Source organism: Ictidomys tridecemlineatus, chromosome 11 (assembly GCF_052094955.1).
Source record: "Ictidomys tridecemlineatus isolate mIctTri1 chromosome 11, mIctTri1.hap1, whole genome shotgun sequence".
Classification (NCBI taxonomy): domain Eukaryota; kingdom Metazoa; phylum Chordata; class Mammalia; order Rodentia; family Sciuridae; genus Ictidomys; species Ictidomys tridecemlineatus.
The window spans coordinates 128866158-128879948 of NC_135487.1; the positions used below are offsets into that span (position 1 = coordinate 128866158).

General features: G+C 48.3%; 1 protein-coding gene across 1 annotated transcript; it reads right to left on the reverse strand.

Annotated features, from left to right (window-relative positions):
- Positions 1 to 3283: 3283 nt before the first annotated feature.
- Lelp1 (late cornified envelope like proline rich 1) lies at positions 3284 to 3897 on the reverse strand. The gene has a single exon (XM_005331441.3). The coding sequence runs from the start codon at positions 3895 to 3897 to the stop codon at positions 3568 to 3570; it is 330 nt and encodes a 109-aa protein (XP_005331498.2). The 3' UTR covers positions 3284 to 3567.
- Positions 3898 to 13791: the final 9894 nt, after the last annotated feature.

Genomic DNA, 13791 nt, shown 5'->3' on the forward strand with positions numbered 1-13791 from the left:
GCACCAACAGCTGTGACATCGAAGCAGGTGTGACTTATTATCAATGGAGTCTTCCAGAATGGGCCTTTGCTTGTGCCCCTGAGCTGGGACCTGGGGTCATGTGGAAGCAGGGCAGGAAAACCAGGGGCTGGTGTGATAATGACCTGTATCTTGCCATCTGACCGGGTGCCACTCACATGTGGACCTCGCAGATGCCGCTAAGGTCTCTTTCAGCTTCAAAGCCAGACACTCTCGTGACACTGTGCCCGGCCCTGTGAGAGCCTTGGCTCCGCTCAAAGCCAGTTGCCTCCAGCTGTCCAGGTTTGCAAAAGCCTGGAAGGCCTCTTATCCAGGCCAGCTCTATTCCTGCTGATTCTTGAGAAGGTGCAGTCCAGGGGATTCTATGGTGGTGTCTCCTTTCGGGACTGTCTGGCTGGACCCTCACTCACAACTGCTTTGCCGCGCGAGGAGGAGCCTAGTCCCCGCCTTGCCTCGTTATCTGTGCACCGTCCGGTTGGTGCTGCACAGAGCTGGTGATGTCACTCTTCAGGTGCTGCTTATTTACACAGCCTCTACGGTTTGAGGCGGAGCCCTGCTGACCGCCGCCGCCGCTGGGGCTTGGAGTAATTACAGCATTCTGTGGAGAGGTGGAGCCCTCATCGCATTCTAGCCATCTCCCCCAGCATTGCCTTTGATCCGGTTCTTTCCTGGGAAAGTAGCCATTAGAAGATGTCTATCTTTGGTTTCGTGGACACGGGAGAAATAAGAACGACACGGCAAGGGGCGCTTTCATGTTCTTAGAACTGCCTCCCTCCCAGTCTGTGCCCCGAGTTCTCAGACCCGTGTTCTCAGGGAACCCCCTGGAGGCCCGGGGCTGAGATCCTGTGCCAGGAAGGAGGGCGCCAGGGTGAGGTCCCTTCCCCAGGGTGCATGCTCCCTAGGTGGGGTTTTTCCCCCAGTCTTTCCCAGACTCCTGGGGACCCCTCTGAAGTATCCATGTTACAAAACAAATGATAAGCGCATTGATGAGAATCCAGGAATCAGTGAAAGTGAAAATACTTGTCATCCATAACCTATAGTCCTCCAATGAGGAGAACACCCACAAATTTCCTTGTTGCTGTTATTGACAGGAGTTGTGGCTAAAGACAATTGCTACCTGCTGTATGTCCAGCTGAGGTCTTACTTTTTTCTCTTTAGAACATTTTTAACAACCGTGAAATGTTCTTTTAAATAACAGGTCCAAGTTTATGTAATCCAACCACGATATTTAAATTGTTTCTAAGTTTCTTGATGATGATCACCTTTTTAAATATAGTTCCCCTGCATTTTGAAATTATTATTATTTTTTGCCTAGGTTTAATGAAGTGGGAACCAAAGACTGGATTGTGTTATGCTCTTAATTGTCAAATTGTTTTTCCTAAATGATTTTTTTTTCTTCTGGCACTGTGGATGGTGCCCAGAGGTGCTTTGCCACTGAGCCACAGCTCCAGTCCTCTTATTTTTTATTTTTTTAAATTTTGAGACAGGGTCTCTCTAAATTGCAGAGGCTCACCTTAAACTTGAGCTCTTCCTGCCTCAGCCTCCTGAGTGGCTGGGATTACAGCCATGGGCCACACTCTGCCTGACAGCTTTCTAAGGTCACATGCCAGTCAACAGTGGCCTGCTTTTTAGACACTGGGGGCTGGGATTATTATTTAAAAGTGATTTAACAGATGCTGAAGGATGTCACATGATTCTCTTCTCTCTTCCTCCTCCTTCCTCCTCCCCTCTACCATTTCCTCCCTTCCCCTCCTTTCCTTCTTTTTGATTTCCTTTGGGGGTAGGTGTGTGTTCCTTGTGGTATCAACAGTTGACCACAGCCTTGCAGTGCCCTAACCCAGGTGGCCAGAGGTCCCCAACCTCCAGCAGCCCTTCCCATGAGGCTCTAGAGTGTGGGGACCTGGGGGTCCAGCCCCCATCTGTGCCAGGAGAGCCTGAAGCCCAGGGTCTCTTCATGTTAGAGAGAGTGACTACTAGTTTTCACATCTAGAAAACAAGGGGGCAGCATCCTAAAGACCTTGTCTCGCTTTCTTGTTCTAAATTTGTCTTCTGCAACTAGCTGATTCCATGATCTGGGCCGCGAGGGGTCCCTGGTATCTTTTTCTTAGGCACAGATTGGACCACCTGTCCCCGGCACACTCTGTGCTGTCCTGAACCATTCGCAGGTGTCCACTCTTCTCAGAAGCATGGAGAGCTGTTGCTGTGCCTTGATTCCACGGAGAACCAGCGGGCGCTTTCATGGCCCCTTACCACGACAGCAGAGAGTCCTTTTTCCTGTTAAACACTGGGGGCGGCAGTGGTTCACGGCTGGTTTTATCTTGGTCACGGGGTGGGCTCATGACCTTCTAGGTGGTCAGGTTCCTTTCCTGGAGGAAAGCATCCTTGTGTTCGGCCTGTCCACACGTTGGGTCTGCACTGGTCAAGGACCTTACCGGAGGACGGGGGCACTAGAAGACAATGGGAAGCACCTGAGGAGGACGGGAGACTGAAATGGCAAGGCGAGTCCACTCACCCAGGCCCTGCAGCCCTGGCTTCCGCAGTTCTCATTCTACGTCCTCCTCCAATATCATTCTCCGTAATACCAACCAAGAGATTCCCTTTTGTGAATTAAGCCAGTTTGGCATGGACTGTAACTCCTTGTAAACGATCCCTACTAACATGACGGCTGTGAATGCCTTCCCTGTTTATCCCTAATTGGGGTCTACCCAGATGCAAAGCTATTGTTTTTTTGTATTTGAGTTTTTATTTTGAAATATTATGGATTCACAGAAAGTCGCAAATAGAGAGGTCCCATGTACCCTTCACTGAAATTCTCTCCGTAATGACATGTTACATAAATATAGTTCAGGACCAAATCCAGGCAACTGACACAAAACTCCTTTTCTTTCTTTCCTTTTTTTAAAAGACTGTCTATTTGTGTGCGCACAGCGGTGCATTCGAACGTGACCAGTGTGCTCAGAAGACTCACAGCCTCGCCAGGAAGAGGAGTACAGAGAAGTCAAGTTCAGGTGTGATGAGGGTTACCCCTGCACTAGGCAGTAGGGACCACCAACAGCAAAAGTGGTACCAGGTCTTTTCCTGAGCCTTCCTGGATCTTTTGCCAACATCCCACCCCTTTCTCCTCCTCATCCCTCTCTTTTGTGCTTCCTGGGGTTACACCCTCTACCAGCCCCTGCCATGTCTACGGTTCTCCCACTCTTGGCTGGTGTTCCCTGGGGGACACCCTTCAGAAGAGGCACCTCTCTCTAAGCACAGATGGGTGGGGACAAAGAGGGGGTCCTTGAAGGTCGCATGGCAGTGGAGGGTCTGGGGTTCTGGCCTCATTCCCCAGGGATTGCCTCTTGGTAGCTCTCTGTGCTTTAAAACAGCAGCAAACTAAAGTGATGTCCACCAAACACCAAGACACCTTGTGCAGCAGAGGAACAAGTTTACTGGTCACGTCATCACTTCATGGTTTCAGGTCCAGCCTAGATCATTGCACATGGTGATGGTGGTGGTGGTGGTGGTGGTGGTGGTGGTGGTGGTGGTGTTAGCGGTGCCCACAGTGCTTCAGTCTGAGGGTGGGCAAGGAGGTGGGCAAGGAGGTGGGCAAGGTGGTGGGCAAGGAGGTGGGCACTTGGGAGAGCAGGGCTTGGGACAGGGCTTGGGAGGACATGGTGGAGGACATGGTGGGGGGCATGGCGGAGGACAGGGCGGGGGGCATGGCGGGGGGCACGGGCACTTTGGCGGCGGTGAGCACTTTTCTCGCGGGCACTTGTCCGAGCAGCGCTGCAGCAGCTTCTTTAGACAGCTGGGCTGGCATTTGGACTCACACTTTGGTTCACACCTGGGATCGCAGTACCTGGGTTCGCTAGATCTATGCTTATCATCATTCGACATGGTTTCTTGAGTAGGTAGGCCCTGCAAAGAAACACGAGACAGGTTGTCGGCAGGAGAGGACTGGCACGGCTTCCGCACACCTCCTCCCAGCTTGTTCTGAAGGACTCTCCTGCCTGGGCCCCGGCTCTAGAACTTCTCGTATATAAGAGCTGTCCTCACCCTCGTCGCAGACTCGGGTTGCTTTTTCTTATCCTGTTTCCATTTCAGAGACTCTAGTGGGAGTTCTTAACCTGGGGTCCTGAGATGTGCCACACCCCACCCCACCTCCACGAGAACTGTACTTCCAGCTGGGTGGGCGCAGTGTTACACACCCGCAGCCCCCAGCTCCAGCCACTTAGCGAGACCAGGTCTCAGCATTTAAAAAAGAAAAAAAAAAGGGCTGGCGATTGAGCTCAGTGGTCAAGTGCCCTGAGTTCAGTTCCCAGTACCATGAAGAGAACTGTGTTTCCACGTGGTTGGTATCATGTGTTTTAGGGGGTTCACTTAGACCTTTATTTCAAGGGTCCATAAGTCTGGTCGTCCTTCTAAAATCTTCCTGGCACAGCCAAGATTTTAAAGAACTTCTGTAAGGCCACTTCCCCATCCCTCGGGAGATGAATGGAAAGTTCACTAGTGGACTTTGAAATTCAAGATTCTTCTTTCAATTCTGTGTCCTACTTAAGCGGCCCAAACCTTGACAATTAATTTCTTCTCTGGATCGGCCTCCTCCCCGGCCTCCACCCAGATTCCGCTAAGTGAGTTTAGGATCAGGGAAGAAGAAGCGAGAAGGAGAGGGATTAAGAAAGTTTAATTTCTCAAAACCGTGAATGTTAGAACCACAGAGTGTGATTTTCAGACGGGAATTCCTTTCCTCCTCTGTTGGGTTTGCCCCTAGCTAGGTGTTTGTCTATGGAAAGTTTAGTTTCTGGATATGGATAGGGCTTTTCAATCTTTGACAGTACTTCGAATCGGATCTAATTGGTATGCCTTTGAGTTCCTGTAAAGAAAATAAAAATAAAATAAAAAATAAATTTTGTATCTAATTTAGTTTTTTTTTTTCCCCAAAAGTTCGGCTCTCGGGGGGAGGCAGAACTCTAAAATAGTTCAGGCTCTCTATTCCAAGGTGATATTCTTGCTACGGCAAGGGACAGGAAACTGTCACCAAACCAATCCCTCCCAACCCTGCTCGCTGCCTGGGGTGCTGCTGGTCACTGTCAGGACAGGAGGGGCAAAAAGAGCAGCCGTTTCCAGTTGTCCTGACGCCACTCACCCCTTTGTGTTGGTGGTGAACTTGAGAAGTAGGCGACTGATGTGACGGGGAAGGTGAATTTTCCCTCTCGTTCCTCTGTGCAGCTCTAGGAACTGAGCGGATGGGATAGGGGCAGGCTCCATTGTGACCTCATCACAGCATCACAAGTAGCGATTGTTGGGTCGCTCCAGGGTTGGAAGCTCACCTCAAGCCCTTGTCTGAGAACAGAGCCATGACTCATCACCCTCTTGACGGTCCCACCCACTCCTGGGTTCCTCAAGATCCGTGCTGGAAAAACCAGGCAGCACAGTGAAAACTCGGGAGCTCCAAGGTCAGGGCTCATTATTTCTGGGAACAGGAACGTTGGCTCACTGTTTACCCATGGCCTCTGTGGCCTCCCCAGCCTCCCAAGACTCCTTGATCCTCTGCAACTTTCTGGAAAAATCCCTCTGGATGGCTCACAGCCCTTCCGACTCTCCTCTTTTCCCAGTTTTTCCAATGTGAGATTCTAAGGATTAGCACATTTTTTTTTTAATGTCCCTGAACAAATTGTTTCATTTTGTGTGTGTGTGTGTGTGTGTGTGTGTGTGTGTGTGTGTGTGGCGGGGGTCACTTACTGATCATCTTTTCAATCAAGTGTCCGCTCCTTGAAATCCAAGGTGAATGTTCTGTGTTGTAGAAGACCCGTCCGAGGCTCTCCGACTGCTCCTGGTCAGTGAGGTAAGCCCAGGTGCTGCCTTAGGACAGAAAGCTTTGCTTCTCAGAGTTCCTTCCTGAACTTTTCCCAGGCCGGGATTGTCATGGGGATGCTTCTGGGTGGTGAGGGGAGGTCGGTGTGGAGAATTAAGTGGGGGAACTCAGACATGGATGTCGAATCCTAACAAAGAAGCTACTGGGTATCCACAGAGAGTGAAGACGGCTGTATGCAACTAAAAAACCCAATGAACCTACACGGGAATGGAGAATGAGCCAGAATTTAACGTCCCTAGGACAATTGGTGTGAGAGCCAAAGTCCGGGCGCAAACCATTTCCCATGTTCTTTCCTCCGTAATTTTGTTCCTGAGCTCTGTCTTCCCAAAGCTGTTGAGAAGAAATCATTGCAACCACCTTAGGAGACCCAGCTCCACCTACTGTGCATCTCTGAACCCAAACTACCCATCTGGATATGGAGAGGGCAGCCATTTTTGACAGCAATGTCATAAGAGGTGATTTCTACTGGTCATCTCTTCCTCTCTCCTTCCCTCCCTCTCCTCTTTCTTGATCAAGACGTTTTCAATGACAGCTCATCACCCACCGGACTGTCAACGGAACATAATTTGTCCAACATCTTCCCAGTCTTTAAAACACTCCTTAGTATCCTGGCTATCGGTCTCACACTGGGCTTATGGTTTGACGGGCAGTTGGTTGGCAGCAAAGCACTACTGAGATAAAAACGCAGAAGGGGCTTCTTAGGTGTCTGGGGCAGAGGGCAGACGCTGCAAAGGGAGATGAGTGAGCATCACAGTCTCGCTTAGATCAGGGGCTAAGAGCAGGGACCCAAGTGTCAGATTCCTGGGTTCCAATCTTGCTTTCATCCTTTACTTACCTAATGACCTTCAGGTCATTTATTTCACCATTCTAAGTCTCAATTCTCTATCTGTAAAATGTCTTAGGATAATGCATTGAGTCCTCATAACACACCAAGCACATTTCCAAGTGTAAACCCTGTGCCTCCTCCACTGCACTGCCTCACCGTATCCACAGGGCTGTTGTAAAGATGAGAGACACTGTGCATGATGAGGCTCCATGTTTGCCTACATATGAGTTACTGTTTTTGACAGGGTTGGCCAGGCTTCTTCATCTCTCCGCCTGCTGGCTGTCTCTGCCTCCATTTCTCCTTTTCTGATCTTGGCTACGAAATCCCACTTTTCCTTGAACCTCTTCTTCGTATCATTTCTCTGCTGCTTTCTAGTGTTCAGAGCAAGGTTCGATATTTCAATATTAACTGTTAGTGGAAGATTTCCGTTCTGAGTAGGGTGAATTGATATGTTATTAATAAAAAGTACTAATTTAAACATTAAGACCAAAAACACATTGAATTGTTCATTGGTTTTTCTGTGCAAACCCAAAGGACCTGTGCATGTGTCTCATCTTTTATGAGACCAAGGAGATTCAAATATCAGCAATTTTTTTTGGGGGGGTGGGTACCAAGGATTGACCTTAGGTGTGCTCAATTCACATCTCCAGCCCTTTTTTTTTTTTTTTAAATTCTTATTTGAGACAAGGTCGTGTTAAGTTGCTCAAGGCCCCACTAAGTTGCTGAGGCTGGCTTTAAACTTGTGATCCTCCTGCCCCAGTCTCCTGAGCCCCTGGGATGATAGGTGTGCATCATCATTGCCCGGCGGCAATTTTAACTTCCCTGGTATTTCCCTCTGCGTTTGGCAAAGTCTTTCTCTGGTTTTCTGTATAACTCTTGTTCTGAGTAACTCTTGTTGAACAAGCAGCACTTGAAGGGTAAGGTCAGAAGACAATTTTGTTCCTTCTTTTGATGCTTTTTAAAACCTCCTCTGAGGGGTTGGCTCTTCTTTTTCTCTTGGGAGGAAAGTTTTAGCAGAAGTCATCGAGTTTTAAGAAATATGTTCTCTGGTCACTTCTGATTACATGACCAATCTCATTGCACTGATTAGAAGGTTGATTTTATTGGGTGTTGGATCTCCTTTTCCCCACCTGGGACCGCTGCAGGCAGGAAACCTCCGTGGGAAAAGGGCGCCCTTTCTGCTGCTTGGGGTCTCTAAAATCCTTCGCTCAGTCCCCTGGGGGCCACTGGTTCTCTGGGGTAAGACCTGAACAGGGTGAGAGAGAAGGATCCAAGATGTTCTGAATGGACCTGGGGCCTCTGGGCTGGGCAGGTGCTCACAGCGGACCTTTTCTTTTGAAGGATGTAATCTTCAGGGTAGCTCCCCCCTCCCACTCCTGTCCCAGGCCTGGCGGGGGTTTTGATTGGTTCTTTATCACTGACCGACGTGTCTGCTTCGTTGCTGTGTCCTGCACTGCCTGGGCCTTCAGAGGTTCTTCTCCAGCTTCTCGGGACCGGGACTGACTCGTCTGTGGGGGTCCCTTGGACAGGATTTTTAAAACATGGTGGGAAGGCTCTTCTTCCTCCCCTACAGCCCATATGTGGACCCTGGGGACCAGAAATGGTTTCCCTTTTCATCCCTCATCAATCACCACTAGAGATTTTTCCCCAAACAGTTATGCTCATTCCTTATGTACAGGGAGGAGGGCCCAGGACGCCCTCAGGATGCGGTTTGGTGTCGACTCTATTTGGCTTTCCTGCAGTTCCCTGAGTCTCCTTTTTCCTCTTCTCTTTTCTGTCTTCTATGGCCTAAATGGCCTAGTGCTTCTCTCCCCTCGTCTGCTCTCCTTCCTGAGCTCTTCCTCCTCTGCCGAAGCCTTTCAACTTCTGTGGGTTCCGTGCTCCTTACCCACGTGTTGCTGACCTCATTCTCCACCCTGCAGCAACTATCGCCTTTATACCCAAGAACTCCAAAGCCCATACCCTTCCTTGTCCTCTGGGTTCAAATGTTAACGTCCACTGGATGTACATGGGTATCTTCAACCCGTTTAACAAAATCAGAACTCATCATTTTCAGTGTCTTTCTAACAGGATCCTTTTGTGAGCCCCAACTCTGTGAATAGTGTGCATCTCCATTCGCTAAGCCGTCTAAACCAGAAACCTGGGATTATTGCAGCTTCCTGCCTCCCACTCAGCCCCTCACTAAGTATTCCATCCAGTTTTGCCAATTTTACTTCCTAAACTGTAGTAGGCTCTGTGAGAAAGAGGAAGTCTGGTGGTCCATTTTCAGAATAGATGGTATTGAGCCTTAGATATGAAAGGCATCCAGAGGGGACATAGAGCAGAATGAAAAGTGCCAAGCACTAGCTCACACCATAGCCCCACAGCCTATGGACGTGGCAGACCCACAGTCCGTGCTCCTGAACGGCCCCTTGACAAACAGGAGGTGGGTGAGTGGGTGTGACTGGCAGAGACAGGAATCTCTCCATTAAGAAACAGTCATTTAGGTAGAGAGAGCTACATACATGTCAGAATGCACTCACCCTGGGGATCTTTCCCGCCACAAGGGGAGGTGGGGACAGTTAAAGGTATATTTCTTTATGTAACCCAATAAGAGACAGTAAAACCTGGGCGACATTCTGGAAGCCTGTATCTCACAGTACATGGAACTGGGGGAGGTAGCCTTGCCAACCAGGGGAGAAAATACCGATTGTGACCACCAGGGGCGTGCCTCACCACCAGGCGCCTGATCCTGCAAGACGAGCATTAAAGTCTCCTCTTCCCCCTGTGCCTTGTGTCTCTGAGCTCATTCTCTGGGACGGGGCAGGTGATTGTGTCTCTGCGACTCCTCACCAGGCGCTGTTTTGGAGCCACACTGAACACCTCCCCCGAGCCAGTCCCATTCCTCTCTCTGCCACTAATGTTGTTTTCACTGGGGTCGTCATCGTCACAGTTCTCCTTGTCCCCAAAGTGACCCACGTCTCATTCACACCTCACAGCATTGTCACATAAGTTTTCTAAAATAAAATCTTCATTTAAACCTCTATTTGTTGATGCATAATTGTTGTCAGATCAGTGGGATTCATTGCGACATATTTGTAGATGCACATAATTTGGTCAGTTTCATTCCTCGGTACCCCCCTTCCCCCCCTTCTTTCTCCCCTTGGCCCACTCCTCCCCTCGACAGGTCTTTCTCTTGTTTTCAGGGTATTTCCCCTCATACACTTTCCCCCTTTTTTCTCTTTGGCTTCCACATATGATAGAGAACATCCAACCCTTGACTTTCTGAGTATGGTTTTTATTTTTATTTTTTTTTAAAAAAAGAATGAAATTATGGCATTTGCCAGTAAATGGATGGAGCTGGAGAATATCACACTAAGCGAAATAAGCCAATCCCCCCAAACCAAGGGCAGGATGTTTTCTGAGTCTGTTTTAATGACATGATACTTTGTTCCCATCCATCTTCATTGATGATATAATTTCATTCTTCTTTATGGATGAATAAAACTCGGTTGTGCACACATGCCACATTTTCTTTGTCCATTTGTTGTTGGACATTTGTGCTGTTTCTATCTTAGCTACTGTGAGTTGTGCTGCTGTAGGCGTATGTATTAATCCCTGTGAAATGCTGACTTCAGTTCTTTTTTTAAAAAAGTTTTAAAATTCTACTTGTTCTTTCTGAAAAGATAGCATGATAGCATAGTGTATTCTGGCATATTAGGCATATATGGAGTATGACTTAATACCCCATTCTTGTGGTTGCAAATGATGTGGAGTTTCTGACTTTAGTTCTTTTGGATAAATACTGTGGAGTGGCATAGCTGGATCCTATGGTGGTTTTGTTCCTAGTTTACAAAAATATAATTTTACTCTCAAATTGAAGATGAGGTCAAAGTAGGTCTACAAAACCCTCACTAATCTGGCTCCTGCTTTCAGCTTGGTCTTCTACTTTTGCCATTGATTCTGGTGTTGAATAACTTGCAGTTCCCAAAATAAATTGAATTATTTTTTAAAGAACCCTATAGTTTTTCTTTGCCACTCACATTCTTCCTCCTCCTTCCTCAACCTTGAACTCATAGGAAATTTACCTTGAACATGACTAATCTGACTTCCCCAGGCTGTTAGTTCCTTAGCCAAGTGCATTTTGAGATTTTTGTCTCATGCTTTGTAGTTATTTACTTCCCAATCTATTTACCCCACCTGACGGGCTGGCCCAGAGATCAGGAGCCACTTATTTTTATCTCTGTACCCCCAGTTTCCAGTGCATGACTCAGCATGTTAATCATGAGTGATTATTTTTAATGAGGAAAAGAAATAATACTATCTTGATAGCTTTGCAATTCTTCTTCTTTCTAACTGGAATGTCCTCCCATCTTTTGTTTGATTATGTCTATTTTTCTCATCTCCTAGGCACAACTTGGAAACCCTGCCTTCTATGCAGAACTCCCTGGAGTACTGTAGGTACAATCCCCTACCCCTCTGTAGTTAGGAGATACCATCTCTGAACATCCTCACCCCACTCCTAAAACCCAGATTCTGGGAAGCAGTGGCTGTGTCCATTCGTCTCTTGCCTCACATAGTTGCCCTACTCCAGGGAAGGGACTTCTGGTTCTTTGCATCTTCAGTGCTGGTCCAGGGCCTGATGTATAAGAGATGCTCAATGAATGTTTGGGGAGAACATGAATTGGATATGCAAGACAGAAGTTAGCAGAGGAGTTGAGAATCAAATAACTGTCTGTCAGAGGGTGGAGATCTGAGCTCATGCAGGTGGAGATCTGTCCCTAGGGTCAGCTCTCATCATCAGTATATCTCTATGAGGCCCCAAAAGCCCAGGATGGACACTCTCAAGTCTTGTAGGCTAGGAATCTCAGATCATGCTGAATTTGTCCAAAATACAGACCCCATCAGATTTGGGGTTCCAAGCACAGATGGTCTCATATATTAAGTTTCAGGCCTGAGTTTCAATCTCCCCTTCCCCAGTCCTAGTGTCTATTTGCCTTGACTCTCCACTCTGTCCCCCAACATACATGTGCGCACACATACACGCACACGCCCACACACACATGCACACACATTTTCTGCTTGGTGAGAACTTCTTGAGCATCAGGGGAGGACTTAGGATTGTGGACCTGGAAGGGAGGCAGTTGGGCCAGGGGCCTGAGAGGAAGGCATTTACTGGGGAGACATGGGGGTCCTTGTGTTGAGTGAAGCTGAGATTCATACTCTACTTCAAGGTGCTCCCTAAGGCTTCCCAGGATGCTCCTGCTTGCTTTATCTTCTTGTGGCTCCATCACTTTCCCAGCTTCCAGCAAGGGGTTGATCTGGGATATTATCAGGGGAAATGCTTTAATATGTGGGGACAAGTGCATGGAGTACCATATATATGGCATTCGTTAAGGGTGTCTGAGTGGCAGGCCACTCCCCTGGTGTGAGTGGCAGGCTGCTTACCCCGTAGGCACAGCCCTGGCGTGAGGCCATGTGTTGCAGTCCCTGCACTTGCTCCACGGCCCACTCCTCGATTGGGCGCTGCAAGGACTGTGAGCAGACATTGCACTGGTGGCTGCCTGTAATCTGCTTAGCTCCTGCCTGAGTAGATATACATGGTAACTGAGCAATAAACTTAGACCTGCTTCCTGCTTGGTCTCCAGAGGTCTTGATTAGCGACTCCGCAGCCACACTCTCCTCTACCCTGTTCTGTGGACCTCCTCGCTGGACAAGAGAGAGCCCATGCTTTAATGGAGAGAGCAGAGATGAAGAGGAAATCCCTCAACATGTTGGAAGTGCTTTCAGCAGGTTCAGAGTGCAAAGGGAGAAACCTTTGTGCATGCTGGGAGGATGAAAAAGTGGGCCTGTTTCCTGCCTCAAATGTAAAATTGCCAAGCGAGGAGATTCTGGAGGGGTTTTCAGGAGATTAGGAGAGTTCTGGTCAGTTTCTTCAACAGCTTTGCTTGAGATCTCCATGTTTCTAACAAAAGGAGCTTGGTATTTGTAATGATCTGCTTTTGCCACCAGGAGGCAGCAGGAGTTCAAACAGTAGCTAATAGGTGGCAACAGCCTAAATGTCCACCTGCAGGTGGAGGGATGAGGGAACTGCGGGGTTTACAGGGAATGGAATACCATTCAGCCTTAAAAGAGGGGGAAATTCTGTCATATTCAATGACGTGGAGAGACCTTGAGGATCTTTTTCAAAGTGAAAGAAATCAGACACAGAAAGATGATGATTCCACTTGTATGAGCAGCCTAAAATAATGGAATTCATAAAATCAAAGACTGGAATGGTGGTTACCAGGGGTTTCATGGAGCGGGAAGTGGGAAGTTATTGATCAACAGTCATAATTTTTCAGTTAGGTAAAATGAATAAGCTCTAGAGATCATCGTGCCGAGAGTCATGGATAACGCAGGGCATACTTAAGTTCTGTCGACAGGCTGGATCTCACCTTTCGTGTTCTTACCACAACCGGGAAAGAGAGCAGAGAAGGGGAAGGATGAGACCCTCGGCTTCCAGGAAGATCCTGAGAGTACGTTTGTCTAATCCCTGCTGTTCCTGGGAGAGATCTGGGAAGGATCACCCAGTGGAAACCAGTGGTCTGCGATGGTTTTAATATTGGAAGAGCTGGCGTCCCGAAGGCTGTGGGGCGCCCAGGGAGGGAGTATGGGGGAAGGAAGGTGTGTGTACCACGGAGCCCACGTGTTGATGGAATCCCCTGTTTCCTTCAGTACTGAAGTTCAAGCGTGGCCTAAGTATTTCAACACCATTCAGAGGTCTTTTAGCTTCTTTTGCTTTTGTAGCAAAGGATCTAACCAGAATATTTTTAAAGGAGGAAAAGTTCATGGGAGGGTCAGAGTTTCAGAGGTCTTAGTCATAGAAGGCGGGCTCCATTCCTCAGGGTGAGGCTGACCATCGTGGAGGGAGAGGATGGAGGAGAGAAGCAGCTCCCACTCCGGTGACCAGGGAAAGGGGTTGACGAGGGAAAGGGCTCCTCCTCATTTCCCTGGGTCCTGTCTTTCCTGTAACTTGCTGATCCCTAGTTGCCCCCCACCCTGTGCCCCTATAAGAGCCTGGGCATTAACTCTACAAAAGTCAAGATCCCTCAACGTTAACGTCTTTAAT

Bases quoted from the DNA above. Each gene is read 5' to 3' on its own strand.
- Lelp1 (XM_005331441.3), bottom strand. From the start codon at position 3,897: ATGTCGAATGATGATAAGCATAGATCTAGCGAACCCAGGTACTGCGAT.